General features: G+C 46.6%; 1 protein-coding gene across 3 annotated transcripts in view; it reads left to right on the top strand.

Moving 5' to 3' along the window:
- The window catches only part of CACNA1E (calcium voltage-gated channel subunit alpha1 E), a 302,886-nt gene that overhangs the window by 245,526 nt on the left and 35,988 nt on the right, over nucleotides 1-21,372 (top strand). For all 3 annotated transcript variants that reach the window (XM_007448509.1, XM_007448508.1, XM_007448507.1), the window contains 7 exons: nucleotides 10,231-10,242; nucleotides 11,899-11,995; nucleotides 14,390-14,550; nucleotides 15,081-15,218; nucleotides 16,054-16,255; nucleotides 17,087-17,251; nucleotides 18,090-18,200. In XM_007448509.1, coding sequence (XP_007448571.1) covers nucleotides 10,231-10,242; nucleotides 11,899-11,995; nucleotides 14,390-14,550; nucleotides 15,081-15,218; nucleotides 16,054-16,255; nucleotides 17,087-17,251; nucleotides 18,090-18,200 — 886 coding nt within the window. The remainder of the gene's footprint in view (nucleotides 1-10,230; nucleotides 10,243-11,898; nucleotides 11,996-14,389; nucleotides 14,551-15,080; nucleotides 15,219-16,053; nucleotides 16,256-17,086; nucleotides 17,252-18,089; nucleotides 18,201-21,372) is intronic.

Genomic DNA, 21,372 nt, shown 5'->3' with positions numbered 1-21,372 from the left:
TTTTTTTTTTTTTTTTTTTTTTTTTTTTTTTTTCTGAACACTGATCCAGGGAAGGGCTTTCCTAGCCCTCCAGGGTGTAGCTAGGAAGTAGGCATATTGTCAGAGCGTTTTCCCCAAGCTAGTGCGTAGAGGGCCCCAGAAGATGAATGACAGCCATCTGGGCTCTGTCCGTACCTTGTTCCAGTGTCGGAGCAGCTTCACCCTTTGCCGGATGGCACAGTAGAATGCCCTCCAGCCTTCTGAGTACAAGAGAAAGCCGGGTCTTCTAGGCAAGACGAGCTACACTGTGTGATGGGGCACAAGGAAAGCATTTGGGAGCTTCTGTCATTGACGACAGCTACAAAAGGGAAGGAGCAAAACACCTCCATAGGCTTGACCTTCCCAGACCCAAGTGGTCAAATAGGGATCATCTGTCCCACCTTCTCCCCAGACACTGTCAGCTTCCGTCCCTATCCATCTGGCAGAGAAAGAAATGGGCTAAGAGTTAAGAAGGAATGTTCCTCAGGTGGCCAAGAGTGGGAGGAGAGATGAAAGGTCCCCAGCTGTGCTAAGAATTTGAGACCTTCCAGAACCTGGAAGAAGACTGTCCATTGCTGCCCCAGCCATGGGGGACCCTCCAAAGGAGAACCAGGCTGAATGTGACTTGTGACCCTGAGCTGGCAGTCAGGACAATTCCAGTGTCCTTTGTCCTTACGTGCACCAGTGTATTTACCCCATTAGAGTCACGTGGAGTCACCTGTGCCCCTCACAAGGAAACCTCCTATCAGACGTTTCTGAACTGTTCCCAAGGAGATTTCACAAAAGGGTGACATTTTTCCAAGCATCTGGTCCCTGTATGGACTCTCATAGCAGAGATAAAAATAAAGGCAACTCTGGCTCTAATAAGGGGACTCCCAGCTCCTCCTCCTGCTCCTTCAAGGAGAGAAGCACCAAAGTCTGCCTTCCTCCTAAGGAGGTCCACCTTTTCGTGTTAGAGATAAATCTTACCCCTGAGGTTTTAAAGTCAAGCTCCCTTCTCCTTTCACCACCTCATTTGTGTACATTGTTCACCATGTTGCTCTTCCTTACTTGGATCTCAGTAAAATACGTTGTCTCTCTCTGAAGAAATAAAGGACAAGGAGAGAGGAGCACATAGGAAAGGAACCGCCTCATCCTGAGGAAGAACGGAGTTCACTGGGGTCACAGGGCAGAGTGGGAGGAAGCGGGTGGGCTGTGGAGTCAGGAAGGCCCAGCCCCTCCGCTTACCAGTTTCATGGCCTAGAGCAACGTAGCAAAGTATTGACCCTCTTAACCTCCGTTTCCCATCTCTGACATGGAGACAAAATAATGTGTGTCAAGGGCTTAGCCCAGAGCCTTGCCCAGTGTGAGCGATCAGTAAACGTGAATTCCCTTCCTTATGCTTCCATTCTCCATCACGTCATGAAGTCCGAATATGGAGCAAAATGTGTGTTGAGGCATAACGTACACAAAAAGTTGAACACAGGCTGGTTTCCAAGACTTGGTTGTTGTGCACACACACCTGGCCTGTGTTGGTGCCGGTGGGGAGGAGGTGTGTGTTAAAGGAAGCCTCTGCACACCTGCCCCATGTCCACAGTCCAGCTGTGTCTCCTCAGATCCAGAGCAGTGACGACGGGCTGGAGGGTTGTCATCTGCCTTGTTCTTTCCTTGTGCCCTTTGAAACGTGGCAGTGGTAGCTTTGGTGTTTGTGGCGGGGGAAGGCCTTAACAGCCCCGGAGCCGAAGCCTCTCTCTTGGTCCTCAGACCAGGTACAGTGCAGGGTACCCCAGAAATCCCCTGGTTCTGGGGTCCACATGTATTGTGATGGATTGAGCGTTATGATCCACTGCTTGCTCTTTTTAGCGGTACGCGGTCCTCTCACTGCTGTGGCCTCTCCCGCTGCGGAGCGCAGGCTCCGGACGCGCAGGCCCAGCGGCCATGGCTCACGGGCCCAGCCGCTCCGCGGCATGTGGGATCCTCCCGGACCGGGGCACGGACCCGCGTCCCCTGCACCGGCAGGCGGACTCTCAACCACTGCGCCACCAGGGAAGCCCCATTGCTTGCTTTTAGTGGTTTCACTTCTTGAACTTTTTATTCATTTCTCTCCAAAATGTAAATGGTACTTGCTCATCCTTCATCCACACTCTCTCTTTTGTTAGCATCCTTCTAAGCTTGCCATGCACATTTCCTCATTTCCTCTCCCCTTTCTCCTGCTTATGGGACAGGCTCACACCCCTCCTCCTCTGGCCTTCGTCACGTTTGCTGAGGTCCAGGTAAGGCTTTCTCTTGCTCCTATGCTCATGCTTTCTAACTCTGTTCTCTCCCTTTCCTCATTAAGGGCACAGAGAATTCAGCTCTCCCATCACTTTGGTAGGGTTAGCCAGGGTTTCCCCTGCCAGCAAAGCAAGGGCCTGACCTGAAACGGGTTGACATCGGAATAAGGCCTATGTCCCCCTGCGGGGCTGTGGTCAAGGGGCTCAGGCCAGGAGAACCACGTGTGAGTTTTTCTGTAGGCCCGTCAAGGACCTCCCTCCCTGTGGGTACAACTTTCATTGTCATATCCCATATTTTTGCCCCTAAGAATGTCCACCATTCCCATAACCTTACGCCTGCCCTATCTCTCTCTCTCTCCTTGAAATTGAACCTTGCTTTACTGAGGCTTCTGCAAAGGTTATTGCTCAATTTGAGCAGAACTGATGGTGATTGTCATGGTGATACCTTTCCGTGGCTCCTCAGAAATCAGAAGTGACTTGGTATCTCTCCCACCACTGGCAGCCAGAGCCTTCTGAGGACCCAGCCCAAGTCCCAGGAGCAAGACCCCAACCAAGGGGAGAAAATGGCCTCTAGCTGAATTCTCAGAGAAAGCTGAGCCCTTCTACTGCAGCGGTCTGCACCTGCCATCATGTATATTTTCTAGGAGCATGTATGTTGTTTTGTATTGGCTGAAAGGGGATCTCTCTTCTTTATAGCTGCATATGTGAAGTGAAGGGATTCTTTATAATGTAAACTCGACAGATTCCATGTGGGCACTGTATTGACTTTTGAGGAGGAGGGGAAGGGGGTTTATTTTCTGAGTGTGGGCATAGCAAGGGATAAGAAAATAAATGCACCCTTCCTGTTCTTCTGAGTCCACTTTTACATTATAAAGCATTTATAAGAACACTCAAGTCTCCCTCCATAAGCCCGATACCTGTGTAGAGGGGGCAAAGTTTTGACAGAGGTTGGCTACAGCTCTCCCTCATCCCGCTGCCCTCACAACACCCCACTTTCTGGGCCACGTGGGGACATGGAGTGTTTGCCAACTATAAATATCCTGACGGTGCCTTTTTCCTCTCTGTGGTTTCAAGAAAAGTCTGGTGAGTGACTGGGCCTGTGAAACCTTTCTCTTTTATCTTTTTCTAGTTGAAAAACAGGGATTCTTCTCTTTGATAATTATTGTCCACTGAAAGACCAGAAACTGCTTTTCCCCCTTTTCTCACACCCTGTTGCCATCACTTCTGCTTCCCGGTCTGCTGGGTGGGAAAGCAGGGATGGTTCCAGCCTTGGCATTTCTGGGTATCTGCACATTGGACACACCCCCTCACTTTGGGGCACCCCCCAGAGTCGGCTGCCTTGTAGGGGGGGGGGGTCATGTGTCCACTGTGCAGGTTGAGTACGTGAACCTTATGGGATCCTGCCCATTGATGGCGATGCTGTCTGACCCTCAGGCTTCCTGTCTTCCGTGTTTAGTGAAGGGCTTCTGGCAGGCAGGTGGGCGGGGCCAGGCCAGCACCTCAGTAGGGACCGCAGGGGAGGATGGGAAGTGTGTGATCCTGCGCTCCAGCCCAGGCCCCTCCCTCCTCTTCATTCCTATTGCTCCACAACATGTTACTTGACCAGCTCAAGTCAAGCAGCAGATGAGCTGTCCTGGGTTGGATTCTAAATAGTAAATTCGCGGCTTATGATGGCTTCTCAACACAAACAGTTTAAAAGAAAAATAACTAGCAATTCAGCTCCCACCTCCTCCCCGGCATGGCTGTGTACATCAGTCAGAGTCATGCAGGCTCTCAGGCAGCTGACGCCAAAGCTTCCCGTTACCGTTTTCCATCATAGCAGGGCACGAGGTAAGGTCAGGGCTCCCTGGCGCGCAGGGGAATCTGGATCACAGCCTCACTTGGCCTTTCATTATTCAGTCCTTAGCCAGAAAAGAAAAACATGAGTCAATCACCTCTTGATGCCAGAAGGAACCGGAATTCCCACGTTAGCTTTTAGTACATTCTTTTCGTTGAAGTATGTCACTTTCCTGACACTTGACAGTCTGCCCTAGTCTCTAAGATGGATAAGGTCTTTTGAACGCATTCAGAACCAGCCACAGCAGCAGAGCTGGTTCTGAATTCATTCAACGAAATACACAAGCACAGACAATTTTAGACTTGGAAATGGTTCTCTGGTTCTGGTTTTGCATTTGAGGCTTTGTGTTTGTGAAGCTGGGAGTGTGCATACACGAGAAAGGAGTGACTACTTAGAACTGAAATGCTGGCACGTGCTCACACTCAGCGGAGCTTGGTAATAATAGAAGTGATATTTCACCTTACACCCACCTGACCCTTTCTCCTGTCCTTTGCTGTCTGCCTGTGTCTGAGGCGGTCCCCTCAAACCTCAAGTTTTGCCTTGGGGCTTCTTTCTCGACAGCCCCCATTCTTTTGAAAGTGAGAGGGGTGTCTCCCACAGGAAGCTGTGACTACTCATTAATCTTGTAGGGGGGAAAAAGGGTTGACGGAGTCCTGCTCCATTCAAAGAAGACCCATTTACCACTGAGCCAGACAGTTCATCCAGTTCCACTGCTCTGTGGAAGAGAATGAAGGATTAAAATTAAATTTAGCCGTCAGGTAGCCCATTAACTGTGGATTTAGGGTGCCAGCTGAGCTGCAATTAGAAATTTCCAGCTGTGAGCAGATAGAAGGATGTCATTGCTTGAGACTCCAGCCTTAAGAGTCACCTCAAGAGTGACTTTATCTGACTTTGGACCCCCGCAGGGACACTGAAGATGATTAATGTCCATGGACTCTTGGGATTCCCACTGCTGTATTTTACACCCTAGCTGCCTTGCAAACAGGGTTTGGGAGGGAAAAAGGAAGGTCGTAGTGGCAGCCACACGGAGGAAGTGTCTGAAAGAAAGACAGAAGTTCCCAGTCTACCTGTTCTTGTCTTTAAGCCCCAGCATGCATGGTTGTTCTTTTTTTTTTTTACATGTTTATTGGAGTATAATTGCTTTATAATGGTGTGTTAGTTTCTGCTTTATGACAAAGTGAATCAGTTATACATATACATATGTTCCCATATCTCTTCCCTCTTGCGTCTCCCTCCCTCCCACCCTCCCTATCCCACTCCTCTAGGTGGTCACAAAGCGCTGAGCTGATCTCCCTGTGCTATGCAGCTTCTTACCACTAGCTATCTATTTTACGTTTGGTAGTGTATATAAGTCCATGGCACGCTCTCACTTTGTCCCAGTTTACCCTTCCCTCTCCTCGTGTCCTCAGGTCCATTCTCTAGTAGGTCTGTGTCTTTATTCCTGTCCTGCCCCTACGTTCTTCAGAACCATTTTTTTCTTTTTTTTAGTTTCCATATATATGTGTTAGCATATGGTGTTTATTTTTCTCTTTCTGACTTGCTTCACTCTGTTTGACAGTCTCTGGGTCCATCGACCTCACTACAAATAACTCAATTGTGTTTCTTTTTAGGGCTGAGTAATATTCCACTGTATATATGTGCCACATCATCTTTATGCGTTCATCTGTCGATGGACACTTAGGTTGCTTCCATGTCCTGGCTGTTGTAAATAGAGCTGGAATGAACATTGTGGTACATGACTCTTTTTGAATTGTGGTTTTCTCAGGTTTTATGCCCAGTAGCGGGCTTGCTGTGTCATATGGTGCTTCTATTTTGAGTTTCTTAAGGAACCTCCATAGTGGCTGTATCCATAGTGGCTGTATCAATTTACATTCCCACCAACGGTGCAAGAGGGTTTCCTTTTCTCCACACCCTCTCCAGCATTTATTGTTTCTAGATTTTTTGATGATGGCCATTCTGACTGGTGTGAGATGATACCTCATTGTAGTTTTGATTTGCATTTCTCTAATGATTAGTGATGTTGAGCATCCTTTCATGTGTTTGTTGGCAGTCTGTGTATCTTCTTTGGAGAAATGTCTGTTTAGGTCTTCTGCCCATTTTTGGATTGGGTTGTTTGTTTTCTTGGTATTGAGCTGCATGATCTGCTTGTAAATTTTGGAGATTAATTCTTTGTCAGTTGCTTCAGTTGCAAATATTTTCTCCCGTTCTGAGGGTTGTCTTTTGGTCTTGTCTATGGTTTCCTTTGCTGTGCAAAAGCTTTGAAGTTTCATTAGGTCCCCTTTGTTTATTTTTGTTTTTATTTCCATTTCTCTAGGAGGTGGGTCAAAAAGGATCTTGCTGTGGTTTATGTCATAGAGTCTTCTGCCTATGTTTTCCTCTAAGAGTTTGATAGTGTCCGGCCTTACATTTAGGTCTTTGATCCATTTTGCGCTTATTTTTGTGTATGGTGTTAGGGAGTGATCTAATCTCATACTTTTACATGTACCTGTCCAGTTTTCCCAGCACCACTTATTGAAGAGGCTGTCCTTTCTCCACTGTATATTCCTGCCACCTTTATCAAAGATAAGGTGACCATATGTGCGTGGGTTTATCTCTGGGCTTTCTATCCTATTCCATTGATCTATCTTTCTGTTTTTGTGCCAGTACCATACTGTCTTGATTACTGTAGCTTTGTAGTATAGTCTGAAGTCAGGCAGCCTGATTCCTCCAGCTCCATTTTTTGTTCTCAAGATTGCTTTGGCTATTCGGGGTCTTTTGTGTTTCCATACAAATTGTGAAATTTTTTGTTCTAGTTCTGTGAAAAATGCCAGTGGTAGTTTGATAGGGATTGCATTGAATCTGTAGATTGCTTTGGGTAGTATAGTCATTTTCGCAATGTTGATTCTTCCAATCCAAGAACATGGTATATCTCTCCATCTGCTTGTATCTTCTTTAATTTCTTTCATCAGTGTCTTATAGTTTTCTGCATACAGTTCTTTTGTCTCCTTAGGTAGGTTTATTCCTAGGTATTTTATTCTTTTTGTTGCAGTGGTAAATGGGAGTGTTTCCTTAATTTCTCTTTCGTATTTTTCATCATTAGTGTATAGGAATGCCAGAGATTTCTGTGCATTACTTTTGTATCCTGCTACTTTACCAAATTCATTGATTAGCTCTAGTAGTTTTCTGGTGGCATCTTTAGGATTCTCTATGTATAGTTTCATGTCATCTGCAAACAGTGACAGCTTTACTTCTTCTTTTCCGATTTGGATTCCTTTTATTTCTTTTTCTTCTCTGATTGCTGTGGCTAAAACTTCTAGAGTCAATTTTAAACCGATAAAATTTCACCAGTTAGCCAGGCAGTGTAAAAGAAATTCTGCTTATACAGTTAGTAGCAAAGCGTAGCTAAGTGTTATCAAATGATTATATTTAAATGATCTGTAGAAAGCTCATGAATTTTTTCTTAAACAGTATGCCGCAATTGATGTATTTGAAGAGTCTGTTCTCCTGGTTTGATAAAACCTCTCCCTTGCAATCTTGTTGACTTGGATAATGGCTTAAATGACTCTCTTGTATGCAGGGATTTGGGAGAGGTAGTTTAGCCTAGCCCATGTGTAAATTTATGCTATATTTTAATTAATGGGGACTACGTTGTTGATGCTTTTCCTGACCCTGTGGCTTTGTTAGCCAGTATTCCTTTCATTTCAAATGACAGTTTTCAAGTTCCTACTGAATGTATGTTAACAAAACTGAGAACCCAAGCATGCTTTTTTGCAGCCACTCAAAATCCTAGCTTTTCAGTAGCTCTTCTGCAGACCTGTTTGAAAGATGTGCAGAGCAATGACTAATCTTTATTTTGCTTTTGGCCTGTGTCTGATTACTATCCTTGGCTCAACTCTGTAGGAGTCAGAATGGGACTAATAGCTCAGTACTTTGGCAACCACAGTCAGCTGTTAAGATCAGAGTGTACCATCAAAGCATTCCACTTCCCAAACCAAGGGACACACACACACACACACACACACACACACACACACACACACGTCAGAGATCCCCTTTGTTCCATAGCGTGACATTTTACTAGGATCCTGGGACAAAATTAATTGTAGAGAGCAAATTCTGTCCTTTATCTGGGTGTGTATGAGGAGAAAAAATTATTGAACTTTCCTTCCATACGATGGGCATCTGTGAGTATGAACCCATTTAGAGTCTACTGGATATAAGGGTCTTGGTGTTAAGGACCTAGGCTAATGGAAGGTGAAAGCCTGGACCACGTTGTTCTCTCATTTCAAGGATTTGGAAGATTCTCCCTGAGCTTTTGCTAAAGATGAATGTAGCCTGGGGAAAAGATGGTGACCTATGTAGTTGTTCCGGCAAAATTTTCAGTCAAATGATTCCATCTTTCCCAAGCATTTAGCTTGCAATTATACCTTCATTTGTTTGCTTGTTTATTTAAGGCCTGTCTTCCCTCCTAGATTAGGAAGGGACCTCATTTGTTTTGTTCACAACCGTGTAGTCAGTACTTAGAGTAGTGCCAGACATTTATTAAGGACTCCATCAGTGCTGTTATATGAATGGATAAAGGTACGTTTGGCTGACCTACCACGTGCCCAGTCTCATGCATGAGAAGACACTGTGATAACTCAGGGGAAGATATTTCCTCTGCCTTCTGAGCATTTGGAGATTATCACATGAGGTGTTTAAGGTTTGTAAGGCCCTTGGGTTTAATTCTCAAATCACCATTCATTTGGCATTTACAGTGAAAATTAATATAATTTTGAATGTGGGATCATTCACTGAATAAAATGGTCATTGGAAGTCTTTGCTTGTGGTATATGGTGGTGTAACATAGGTTTGTGGTAAGAATTAAAAGAAAGGAAGGAAAAGTACCCTTCACAGCCAGCTGTCAACCAAGAAGCAAAGGCTGAATTTTAGGCACTTCCTCATAGCAGCTGGCTGTTCACCCGTGGCACTGGGGCTCACTGACTGACATCTTATGCAAGGCACACCTTCCACGGGCTGCAGTTCTGTTTGCAGCTAAGTGGATTTCAAGGATCCGTTCCAGCTCTAGAATTTGGTAAGCTGTTTGACAGAGCCTAGAACCAAAAACTTGCTGGCGTAGAAGCTTAATGGTGCAGAGCAAGAGCTCTGAGCATCATATAGACTTGGGTTCAAATCCCAGCTTGCCCTGCCACTGCTGGGCACTCAACCTCTCGGCGTCTCATCTGTGAAATGGAGATAATAATACCTTTGTCCGAAAGTTATTAGGATATCCGAATAAAGAGTTGCGCTAAAAGTGCTTAACAGAGTCTGGCCGAGAATAAATATTCAGAAAGTTAGCTTTTATTATTTCTATCTCAAATGTTTCATGTCTCTGCTCTCCATCTTTATTTTTTTCATTTTTAAGCCTCACCAATAGAACTGGGATGACTTGTCTGCAAGCTACACGGTAAATAGCTCACAACGGACAGGTGGTCATTTAATGTATCAAAAGGCATCCCTTTATGTGACATCAGGATCTTGATAGACAATGCCTTCCCCCGTATTTCAAGGTGGTTTTATGGTATGGCCCATCTGTGCTTTAGAGAGATGTCAGAGTAGCCCTCTCCTGGACATTGTGTCTTCAAATGAACTCCTTCATAAGCATAAGTATGCCACTATGTCTTGAAACTCCTTTTCCAAGACATAGTTTCTGGCCCAGATCAGGCCTTTTTTCCTCTAGCCTGGCTTCTTATAAATTCACTGGAAACAGAAGGAGTTTGTCTGAAGGCTACTAAGGAAGTGGAAGTGAAAGACTACATTTAGAAAACTCCAATTCAGCGATGCTCCGTGGAATAAAGTACACATGGGGAATGCCATATAGTTCGAGGCAGCGTCCCTAACGCTTGCAGAGGTCCTTTGCCTCTTCAGGGTGGAGAGGCGGGTGTGGAGCGATGGTGTGCTGGCTCTTCCTTTCCTTCACAGAGCGTGCGGACTCTGCAAGCGCCAAGGCTGTAAGCGGGATCTCTAGGGTCTGGGCATCTCCAATTTCCCCCTGAATTTACTGACTTATCTCCCTTCTCTCCATTACCTCTTCTCCTTTTTTTTTTTTTTTTTTTTTTTTTTTTTCTTTTTTTTTTCGCTGCTTTCTGCTTGGATCCTCCATAGGAATGCCTTGGGGTAAATATTTTTTTCTTCAGTTTTCTTTGAAGTACAAAACTATGGGGAGTGGGTTGGAGGAGGGAGAAAGTATGGTTGAGAGGGATGGAACTGGCTCACTAAGGAAGGAGTGGTGAGTTCATGTGAGCGGTGTGTTTTCATGGATATCCAAGAGAACAAAAACTAGGAGTCACCAAGCCTTCTTGGGAAATGATCATTCTTATTGGTTTGGATATGTATTCGGCCTCTATGTTGCCTTTTTAGAAAGGTAGATAGACGAACCTACTAAAGTAAAAGAGTTTATAAAAAATATACAAAGCCCATGGATGCAAGAGGCCATTGATATCAGTGTGATACTTTTGGGTTATCTATATTCAGATCTAGAACTGAGTAAAAGCAACTTATAGATCATGGATTGTAACCATTTAAGAGGGTCTCAAAATTCACATTCTAGGCAATCAGCATTCCATTAAATGTCTTCCTACCTTGCCTTGTATGAAGGAATGGATGGCCTTTCATCTCCCTGTTTGGAGGATGGGTATGGCAGGAAGGACAGGGTGAAAAGCAGGCAGAAGCCTTGTAGTTCCCATCTGATGTTCTAGATGGATCCCATTTCCTCCGATAGTTGGTGTCACGGTGATCTGGGCCAACGTGAGGAAAGGACCAGAACCTGAGCTCACTATTTATAGAGTCTCATTTTCTACCATCTGCATGTTTTACAGATTGCAGTTGTTTGACTCGAATGCAAAGATCTCAAGGGATGGGCAGGGTGGAGAGAGAAATGCAGGTTGATTTATTCATTTCCTTCCTAAAAATAGAAAGATGTATTTTGTCTACTAGGAGCAAACATTTCCGAGAGGCTGAAGAGGGAGGGTCATCAGCTGTAGGGCAAGGATAAAGGTGGGGGGGGGGGCTGCAGTTTGGGCCTCCTCCAACTGCAGGCTCTCTGCAGCTTGTGCTAGGTGCAGAGGGCTGGAAATGGGAAGGGACTGCTGGAAGAGCCACTCGCACAGAGATAATCGGGGTGTGAGCCAAAGTCCTGGCTAGAAGCCTGCATGACATGCTCTCTCTGGAGCCAGCAGCCCAGCACAGCACGGGTGTCATGTCCCCACCAGCCTTCCTTACCCTGCTGTCCCCTGAACTCATGAACTGTGCAGAGGTGACAGACCTAGAGCTGAAGGAAGGACTGGGTTGAGTCCGCTGAGGAGACTTGCTCTCAACCATGGCTCCCTATTCAATTCAGCACATGCTATTTGAGAGCCTTCTACTGAAGACTCCTCAGGCTAAGGCACCATGCCGGTCCACGATGGGCTACGGTCATGTTCCCTAGTCGATTGATCCTCCATTTCCATTTGGTCAGTGTGTGGTCATGCGCAGCATTGCTCCGGCTGTTAGGGGTAGGAAGTGTTGATTAACGTGTGTGCACGGGTGCCTCTGTGGTGTGCCTGTGTCTTGCTCTTTGTGAGTATGCATGAGGGTGCGTGCATATGAGTGTGTGCACACTGGGGAGAGATTGGAAAATTTTCCCAGAGAGTGTTGTTTGGGGTCTACTCTGACCCAGTTTCAGGGCTCTTGCCCACCTCTTTCCCCCTTCTCCCTGTTGTTGTTAACGTAGTAGTGTGACTGTCACTTTAACTGTCCCCTGTCCTGTGATTTCCCGGGGCTTCTCCCCTGCAGAAGCAACAAGGGCCGGGACATCAAGACCATCAAGTCCCTGCGGGTGCTGCGGGTGCTGAGACCGCTAAAGACCATCAAGCGCCTGCCCAAGCTCAAGGTAACGTTCGCCAGTTTCTTCCCATCAGCCCCCCTTCATCTAGAGAGAGAAGCCTAGGTGGCCTGCTTTTGGAGAATTATTTCTGGGGATATTCTTTTTGCTCACACAGAGACTGAGATTCTTTTCATCTGCTGGAACTAAGGGTCTGAGTTTCAAAGGAAAATAACCAATATCCTAAAAAATCTGCCTCTAAGGGCTTTTGCCCCACCCTCTGTGGGAAGTCATAGGAAGAACCCTGTGTGGCTCTATCCTGGAGCCTCCTGTGTCCTTAAGGTGGGTCAGACACCACAATGGAAGGAGCATGAGCCCTGCGTGTTGTGGTCCGCACACTAGGTCAGACCGAGTCACCTGGGCTGGTTTCTTTCCTCGTGATTCTAGAGAAAGAAAGAATCTTCTAGCCCTGACCCTTCCTATCTTAGAGGCCAATAACCTGCCCAAGGACACAGAGTCATTTTTGGCACAAGCAGAGAAGAAATGGGGGAGTGAGCTCACACAACTAAGTTCTCCCTGTTGCCAGGACCTGTGTCTTCATAGGTCTATTATCTGGGTTCTCCTGCCCTCTGACCTGCTCGCCCACCCTGAGCTCCTTCCCTGAGCCTTCCTGCCCTCAGGTTGCTGGCTTGTGGAACCCGCCTCTCCCACACACATCCCCTGCTGTTATGGAAGCTGAAGCCTCATGGGAGAAAAGTTTTTCCTTCCTGAATTCCTGTGAATGAGAGCCAGCCACCACCAGGGAGGGAACAAGGGACTCCCCTGCTCCCCAGTTCCTCTTTCCCATTGGGTTTGCATCACCTCTGATATTCCCCACCAGTCCCTCCACCGCCGCCCCAACTGCTTCCCTTTCAGCCCTCTGGCTCTGCAGACAGGTGTTAAACCAGCCAGGTTGATCAAAGGCTTAAGACCACAGGAAAGTCGTTTTTTGGAAGACCCCTTAACTGGCTGAGACATGGCTTCCTCTCAGAGCCCAGGGCCCTGGCCTCCTGCGTGGATTCCCGAGGAGAGGTACTCATGCTCCAAAGGAAGTGTCCTCAGTGCCCGCTGTCCTCCTCCACTGCCCTGCCTTCCCTCCTGGATCAGGCCCCTCCCACGGTATCAGGAAATCTTTCACACGCTGTTCGTTATAACCCTCCACCTGGTGACGGGCTCCAGCACAGGGCCTGGCCGGGGTCGGTGCCTGTGAACATTCATTCCTTTCTGCCTCACCCCCAGTAAAACATGGCCGGGAGGCCTGGGGCCCTAACCAGTGTTGTTAGCTGCAGCCCAGGTCACTGGTCTCCTCCTCTGAGCTATGCTGGGGTCCTGAGAAGAGCGTGGACAGGATGATGAGATTAGCTAACAGGCTGAAGAAGGCGGCCCAACCTTGGTCAATTCCAGCTAATTCGGAAGGGCTGGCTCTTCGCTCTGCAGCTCCATAACCTGAGGGAAATGTAGGTGGATCTGATAATTCCACGAGGCTGCATGTCACTCACATTCCCTGCAGTGCCGAACTAATTAAACCAGCAGCGTTCACCCAGCGCTGTGAAGAGGCAACTGCTCAAATGCAGCGCCACTGTGGGGCTAGACTCTCCAGTGAGCTAAACCTACAAACCTAGAAAATAACCTAAAAATGGTTTGAAATGTGTTGAATTCCCATGTAACTCTTCATGGCTTAGGGCCTACAATGGATTCTTCAGAGGGAGATTCACTGCCTTGAACTGAAGTGCAAGTTCCTGATTCTGTCCACCTGGTCCTCCCATTTCTAAGAGAGGGTGGCTCTAACCCCTTCCCACATCACCTGTTGAATCTTCATCCCCAGCACAGCCAGCTTTAAAACTAGAGAACATTTACATGAAGTGTGGAATGTAATTGGGGTAAATGTGTGAACTTATTACAAAATATCATTAAAATGAACAAAGATGATAGTTTATTATCACTCCCTGATCTATTTAGAAAGGCTAAGAGAAAACAATACATATTCAGTATATAAATCAAATCTGAGAATGTGCCCCAAATAGACGAAGTTACGGATAAGCTATTTAACACCTAAAACAGGCTAAATGATTTCAAGGATCCCTTTTCTGGAATAAATTTCTGTTTCACACTAAGTGGCATGCACGTAATAGGATTCCACAAAGGACTCCCTCCACTGCCTGATACCATCTGGTCTCTACTGCTTTGCGTTTCCTTTCAGATTCAGAACATGTGTTCCCCTCCTAAATTATAGGTTCCTACAGTCATGGCCAGCTTAGAAAACAGGTCCGAATCCCACGAGTGTCACTTCTTCCTAGGGTGATATCTCCTAGGGCACCTTCTCAGCGGGCTGGCTGGTGGTAGTGTGGGTCCAACTCAGCTGTATGCAAATGCACAGGCCGTTCCAGGGATTCACACACCAGGGCTCTTCTTTTCTGTTCACAGGCTGTCTTCGACTGTGTGGTCACCTCTTTGAAAAATGTCTTCAACATATTAATTGTCTATAAGCTCTTCATGTTCATCTTCGCTGTCATCGCAGTTCAGCTTTTCAAGGGCAAGTTCTTCTATTGCACAGACAGTTCCAAGGACACAGAGAAGGAGTGCATGTAAGCGCCGCCAGCACGTACCGCTCACTTTCTGCTGAAGTGTGTTCTGCCAAGGTCCACACAACCCTTTACAGATAGGTCTTTTCTTTCTCCCTTTCTTAAATCCGTTTCTCTTTTGGGAAAAAAAAGGCAAAATAAGAAGTTGCTACATTTTGAGTGAGTACCTCTTTTGTGTCAGACGTGGAACATAGCATTTTGCATCAGGTTTTGATTTTAAATCTTTCTAATGACCTTTTGAGATAGGTTTTATTTGCACATTATAGGTATGGAAGCCTAGGCACAGGAAGTCTAAGGAAGTTGCTCAAGTTTATACGGTGACTAGTGAAAGGATTAGGGTTTAATCTTCCATGTCTCTTGGCCACCAAATCTCATTTTTATTCCATGAGAATACACTGCCTTAATAAAATCCCCTCTTGCTTGCGTTTGAATGCTGATAATTACTACTGTACATTATCGCAGTCCCTAGAATTTCTTTGCTCTTCCATGAGCTATAGTGAAGAGGTTCTGGTTCACTTCTGCTCTGGTTTTAGAGGAAACTATGTAGATCACGAGAAAAACAAGATGGAGGTGAAAGGCCGAGAGTGGAAGCGCCACGAATTCCACTATGACAACATCATCTGGGCCCTGCTGACCCTCTTCACCGTCTCCACAGGGGAAGGATGGCCTCAGTGAGTGATGGGTTTGGCTTGGCATGCTTGTCTGTGAGCCGGGCTAGGGCCATGTGTTTGCCTTGAGAAGTTGATTCGAGATAAACAAGGCTAACCCTTTGTTATTGTACCAAGGAAAGTAAGTGGTTATGAGTAGGTAAGACGGGCAGGAGAGAGGAAGAGTGAAAATCCTTCAGGCAGGAATCAGGAGGGAGCTGACGAAGTCAGGGAAATATTTGAAACACAGTGTTTCAGCCCATGATCAAGGAGTTGAATAGAGCCATCTGATTCCTACAGAACAAATGGGTTTTGAACAGCTCTCCGCACCGTAGGAGAGTCCCTGAGGACTGTTTTAGACAGATTTATCCTCCGAGTTGGCCCTGGACATGAGGGTGAAGGGTTAAGGATGAGGTGGCAGAACGCAGAGATGCTTTCTGTGGTCATACCTCACATGTCAAAGACAACAGAATGCAGTTTTTATGCTGCTCGTAACTGCAGGCTTAGTTTTTCAGAGACTTGGCGGTAACCAAGACACCACTTTCTGGTGGCAGCAAAATGCCAAAGGGAAATTCAGGAGCCTCTTGGTGTTTTATGACAACCTCAGCTATAAAGTAATGTCACTCTGGTGTTTAGGAGTTGGATGCATGATGGCACCGGGGCTAGAAAGAGCTGTGGATTGGGGGTCACTGGACCTCCGCCAGCTTGGTTGTGGAGCCCCAAATTCACAGAGGATCCACCAAGTTTAAAAAGTCAGATAAGAAAATACAGTAGATGGCACATCTGCTAACGAAGCCTTGATTCACAGCAGCTGCCAAGATGGCCGTCCACCATCCGTGCCCTCTCGTTCTGTCCCCAGAGTTTTGCAACATTCTGTCGATGTGACAGAGGAAGACCGAGGCCCGAGCCGCAGCAACCGCATGGAGATGTCCATCTTTTACGTGGTCTACTTTGTGGTCTTTCCTTTCTTCTTCGTCAACATCTTTGTGGCTCTCATCATCATCACCTTCCAGGAGCAAGGGGACAAGATGATGGAGGAGTGCAGCCTAGAGAAGAACGAGGTGAAACGAGGGGTCTGGAGTGTAGGGCCCGGGCGGGGTGGAGGGGTGCTCTAGAAAGGACTCTCAGACCAGCAGTGTTAGGAGGAAGACAGAATGCTCTCCATTTTGTTGTGAATTAGAGAGAGAATTGGGGGGAAATGTATTAGCCAGTCATTAAATAAATGTTTGTGGAGTATCCGCTCTGTTTAAAGCCCAGGTATGAGACACAGAGAACTGGGAGGGATGTAGGGTGTTTAAGATGCAGCCCCTGCGTTTATGTGGCACATCATCTGGAGGTGGGGGTGAAAGACGTGTGCCAACATTATAACGTTAACACATCTGCTTCCCTTCCTGCATCTCCCAATGATGTATATTTGCTGTAAGGGCAGGGAACCTGTCTAACTTATTACTGCTTTTGTAGTAACAAGTGTAGTTCTGGCACATTGTCGGGTCCATTGTTTTTATCCTGGAATTGAACTAGAAATTGTTAAGAGTCTATAAGAGAAATGCAAATGAAGTGCTATGGGAATGCACAAGGAGACAGATTTTACTTCTGACTGTGAGCTTCCTGCCCAGATATCTAAGTCTTGTGCTGTGTAAAGGGACATTATTAATAACCATCAAGTCCTTACCGCATGGGACCGAACCCTTCCAATTCTGTGTGTTCATTTAAGGTGACATCTCACCTGTAGCTCTGTCCAGATAATTTCTTTTGCTGCTTTTACCTCTGCTTACCCAGCCCTAGCCTCTTCTCACACACTGTCCTCTTCTTCTAACCGTCTAACAGAGAGCTCACCAGTGTGCGAGGTTTAGGGAATCTGAGCTTGGCTAATCAGTGTGACTCTCCTGCAGAGGGCGTGCATCGACTTCGCCATCAGTGCCAAACCACTCACCCGCTACATGCCCCAGAACAGGCACACCTTCCAGTACCGCGTCTGGCACTTCGTGGTGTCTCCATCCTTTGAATACACCATCATGGCCATGATCGCCCTGAACACTGTCGTGCTGATGATGAAGGTGAGAAGGTGGTGGCTGGGAGGTACTCGGGCAGGCTGAGCCTCGGCAACTGTCCCCTCGCAGAACACTTGTGTGTGTGCCCGAGACACTGAGAAAACACTCCAGCTTACCAGTCTGTTGCCTCCTTACCTACTTTTCTTTTCTTTTTTTTTTTTTTTTTTTTTTTTTTTGCGGTATGCGGGCCTCTCACTGCTGTGGCCTCTCCCGTTGTGGAGCACAGGCTCCGAATGCGCGGGCTCAGCGGCCATGGCTCACGGGCCCAGCCGCTCCGTGGCATGTGGGATCTTCCCGGACCGGGGCACGAACCCGCGTCCCCTGCATCGGCAGGCGGACTCTCAACCACTGCGCCACCAGGGGAGCCCTGTTACCTACTTTTCCATCGTGGAATTTCTCTTTCATCTTGTCTCCATCAACAGCCCAGCCTTTGGGTCTTTGGGGCAAAATGCAGTGAAATATATAGTAGCAGTTCAGGAACTCTGAAAGCAAAGGTTGGTGATGGCAATCAGACGCAGACAAGGGTGGAAATGTCAGGAGATGTAGATGATCATGGGGTTCTAAAAGAGTGTCGGAAGAGGTTTTTAATACTAAATGGTAAAGTAATTAACTCGGAAACGTTTCTTCCCTTCTCACCTTCAACTCTAGGAAGACTGGCCATTTTGCTGATAAGACCTGTGTTTTCCTCTGTTTTGTTTTGCTACATAGGATGTGTGCTTCTCCTCTCTAGCCCTAGATGACACCAGAATGTCCCTCAAGGGCAGGGACGCGAGATGGCCAGCCTCTCTCATGGACCCTCTCACCTTCAGGGGTTTGATTCTTTCCTCTTTTCTCTTCCTGGCAGTACTACTCTGCTCCCTGTACCTATGAACTGGCCCTGAAGTACCTGAATATCGCCTTCACCATGGTGTTCTCCCTGGAATGTGTCCTAAAGATCATTGCGTTTGGCTTCTTGGTACGTCATGGAATTTATCCCGGCATCATTCTTGTCTTCCCTTCTCTTTGGGTACATTGCCAGCCTTTGTTGGAAGGGAGGGCGGTCACCGCTACTCCAGAAAGGGTTCACACACCTGCCCACCTAATTGTGGGCTTGTTTCGACTGCTCAGAAAACTGCCATAGAGACAGGATGATGTGTGAGCGTGTCAGGAGAAAAGACAAAGAGAACCAGATCCCCAGCTTCGTACCCATCTAGCTATCGGCTCTGTTCTTATCAAAGTCTGTCAGTTGTCAAGGGGCGACAGTCATTGAGTCTTACTAGAACTTAGTAAGATTTATCTGTCAGGAAGAGCAAAACAAGGATTGGACTAATAAACCTGAGTGCTTATTTACTGGTGAAAGGTTTAAAATCTTATAACTCAAATGGGAAAATACCTGTCCCGCTTAGCCTCAAACATAGCAAATAATAGATTTTACCTAGTAATCCTCCTCCCTTTAGTTACCTGAAGAGTAATTTCTGCCGCTAAAAATAGATGTTTAGCACTTAAGCTTCCAAAGGCTAATGGCCTTTAAAGTGTGTGTATGAGAGAGAGAAAGAGAGAGAGTGAGTAAATGTGGGGTCGGGGGGGGGGGCAGTTTCTGGAATTGGTTTGGGGGGGGTTGGGTTGAGTTTTTCTGGCATGAGTCCTCCTTTTACTTCTATGGACATATATATACTAACAAACGTAAGGTAGATAGCCAGTGGGAAGCAGCCGCATGGCACAGGGAAACCGGCTCGGGTCTTTGTGGCTGTCTGGGGGGGGGGGGGAAGGGGGGGGGGGGGGGGGGGGGCAGTTTCTGGAATTGGTTTGGGGAGGGTTGGGTTGAGTTTTTCTGGCATGAGTCCTCCTTTTACTTCTCAACTACTAATTAGAGTTGTTTGGCAGATTCTCGCATCTGCCATCAAGGGTGTTAAGCAAACCTAGCCCTTCACTTCAGTGTCCTGTAAACAAAATAATCCTCTCTGCCACCCTTGGCTCAGTGTTTACAGTGAGATCAGTGGGCTGCAGATGAACCCACCCGACAGCTGTTCCACCCTTATTTTGTGTGTGAGCTACCATTTCAAATTATATGTATGTGGCTTTCCCTGCAAGAAGAGAAACTCAGCTGATTTTCTGAATATATGTTTGTCTGGTGGCAGCTTGAACAGTGACTCTGGCCTCGGCTTGATGGTTGTGAGTGTTGATGGTGGGGACTGCTCCTGGTTTCCTGGTGGTTCTTTGAAAAGTCATTGATTTGATGGTTTGGGGAGCAGAGTTGAAGGGAACCCATTGCAGGTGGCTGTATTGTTGGTTGTTTGGCTCCCTTTTGAGTCTTGGAGAAATAAAGAAAAGTAAACTACCAGCAACAAAGCTGCCTTTATAATACAGTCTGGCCCTGGGCAGGAGGAGAAGGGGGTGGGGGAAGCCTGTGTAAAAACAGGGAAAGTGTTTCTCTGCATCTTGATTATTTGCATGTTGGATTGACGTCGTCTGTGACTTAAGTCCCCAATTCTGTGTCAAATTACGGTGAATGCCGAATACATGCTTACAGGCTTAACTAGATGATTCGGCCCCAAAGCCTGCCTCCTTCCCACCTTCACCCCCGTATTTTCACTCAAGGTCTAGAAGCAGTCTCACACTGTAAAAGGCACCACTAGTCCCGAATAAGTCTTTTCATTGATATAGTATTGTAGATTTTCAGAACGCCCTAATATATACTGTTTTGTCAGAGCTTCTCGACGACTCTGAAATAGGCATGGCAGAAGCTGTCATTATCGTTGTTGTTGTTATTTTAAATGAGGAAATTGAAGTTCAGAAAAATTGTGTCCCTTTTTGAAGATTACAGAATAAAAGGCAGTAGAATTGGAAAGTTGAGTGGGAATAGAAAAGGAAGGAAGAGGAAAAAGAAAGAGGGAGAGAATTGACATACATTGGTTGTCTACTAAGTACCAAAAGCTTTATGTATTATCCATTTTAGCTTCGTAAGAACTCTATTAGATGGCCATTATGGTTTTCTTCTTATACGGATGAGCTGGGGCTCAAGAAGATTCAGTACTTTGCATAAGGTTACTGAAAGGCAGAGCCAGTGTTCAGATCCCGGTCTCTCTGGCTTCAAAGCCCACACTTTGTCCACCATCATCTACTAGTCTGTACTATGCTATGCTGTGCTCTACCATACTGTATTGTCAGGCCTCCTCTACTGGAATCTAGGGCTTCTGTCCCCTGAGAGCTAGTTTTATATTCTAGCTCTTATATAGGGACCTAACCAAGAATTAGGAGGCTCACCCCAGGTTGGTAATAGGAGAGCACCGAGAATTGAGGAACTCAGAGACTCAGCTTGACCCCACTCCTGAGGTAGTCATCCTTAACAGCAGTGAGTTTGTGAGGCTGTGTGCTTAGTTTCTGTACGTGCCTGGCAGGTGTCTGTGACTTTGGAATCAGACAGGCCTTTCTCAGCCTCAGTTTTCTCCTTCATAAAAGGAGGATAGCAATAGCTGCCATATAGCCTTAGATACTGTGTGTGTGTCCCATGAGGGAATATACCTAAGGTGGCTAGTCCTGAGTAGGTGCTCATAAACGTACCTTCTCTCTCCCCAGAACATTTCTCCCTTTATCCCATATCTCTACCCATTCTTCTTGCTAGCCCTACCACTCAGTAATTTATGAGGTACTTATCACTACCTACTTAAACAGCATCCATGGGAGGAATAAATGAACTGAAAGAATGCCAAGGGAGGACCTGGCACAAAATCTGGCATGTGTAGCAAGGATTCACGAATGCCAGTTGTGGGGATGGAAGAGGGTGTATTTTGCAGTGCTCTGAGGGTCTCTTACGGGAAGTGCCACCCAAGGGCAAGAGGGTAACGTCTTGGAGTCCCAAGCGTTCTGTTTCTTTTAAGGAATATAGTCCAAGGTCTGTTTTCACCGGAGCACTGGAGATGGGAGCAGAGCCCACTTTCTCTGTTAAGCTTAACGTTGGCTGGCTGGTGCATTATCCAGGTCCTTCACTTCGTTTCTGTTAACCCACTCATTCTCTTACTGCTTCCTTGTATTTTATTTAGTTACCCCTCCTCGAAAGGTGTAACGGAGCAGAGAAAGAGGGGAAAGATGAGTTTGTTCATCCTATTGCCAATCAGCAGTTGGTGTGAAAAGGCTCAGTGGAGATAGGA

Source organism: Lipotes vexillifer, unplaced genomic scaffold, assembly GCF_000442215.2.
Source record: "Lipotes vexillifer unplaced genomic scaffold, Lipotes_vexillifer_v1.1 scaffold76, whole genome shotgun sequence".
NCBI lineage: Eukaryota > Metazoa > Chordata > Mammalia > Artiodactyla > Lipotidae > Lipotes > Lipotes vexillifer.
Note: the sequence above shows the minus strand (reverse complement) of the source record. Positions and strands in the feature narration are given on the sequence as shown.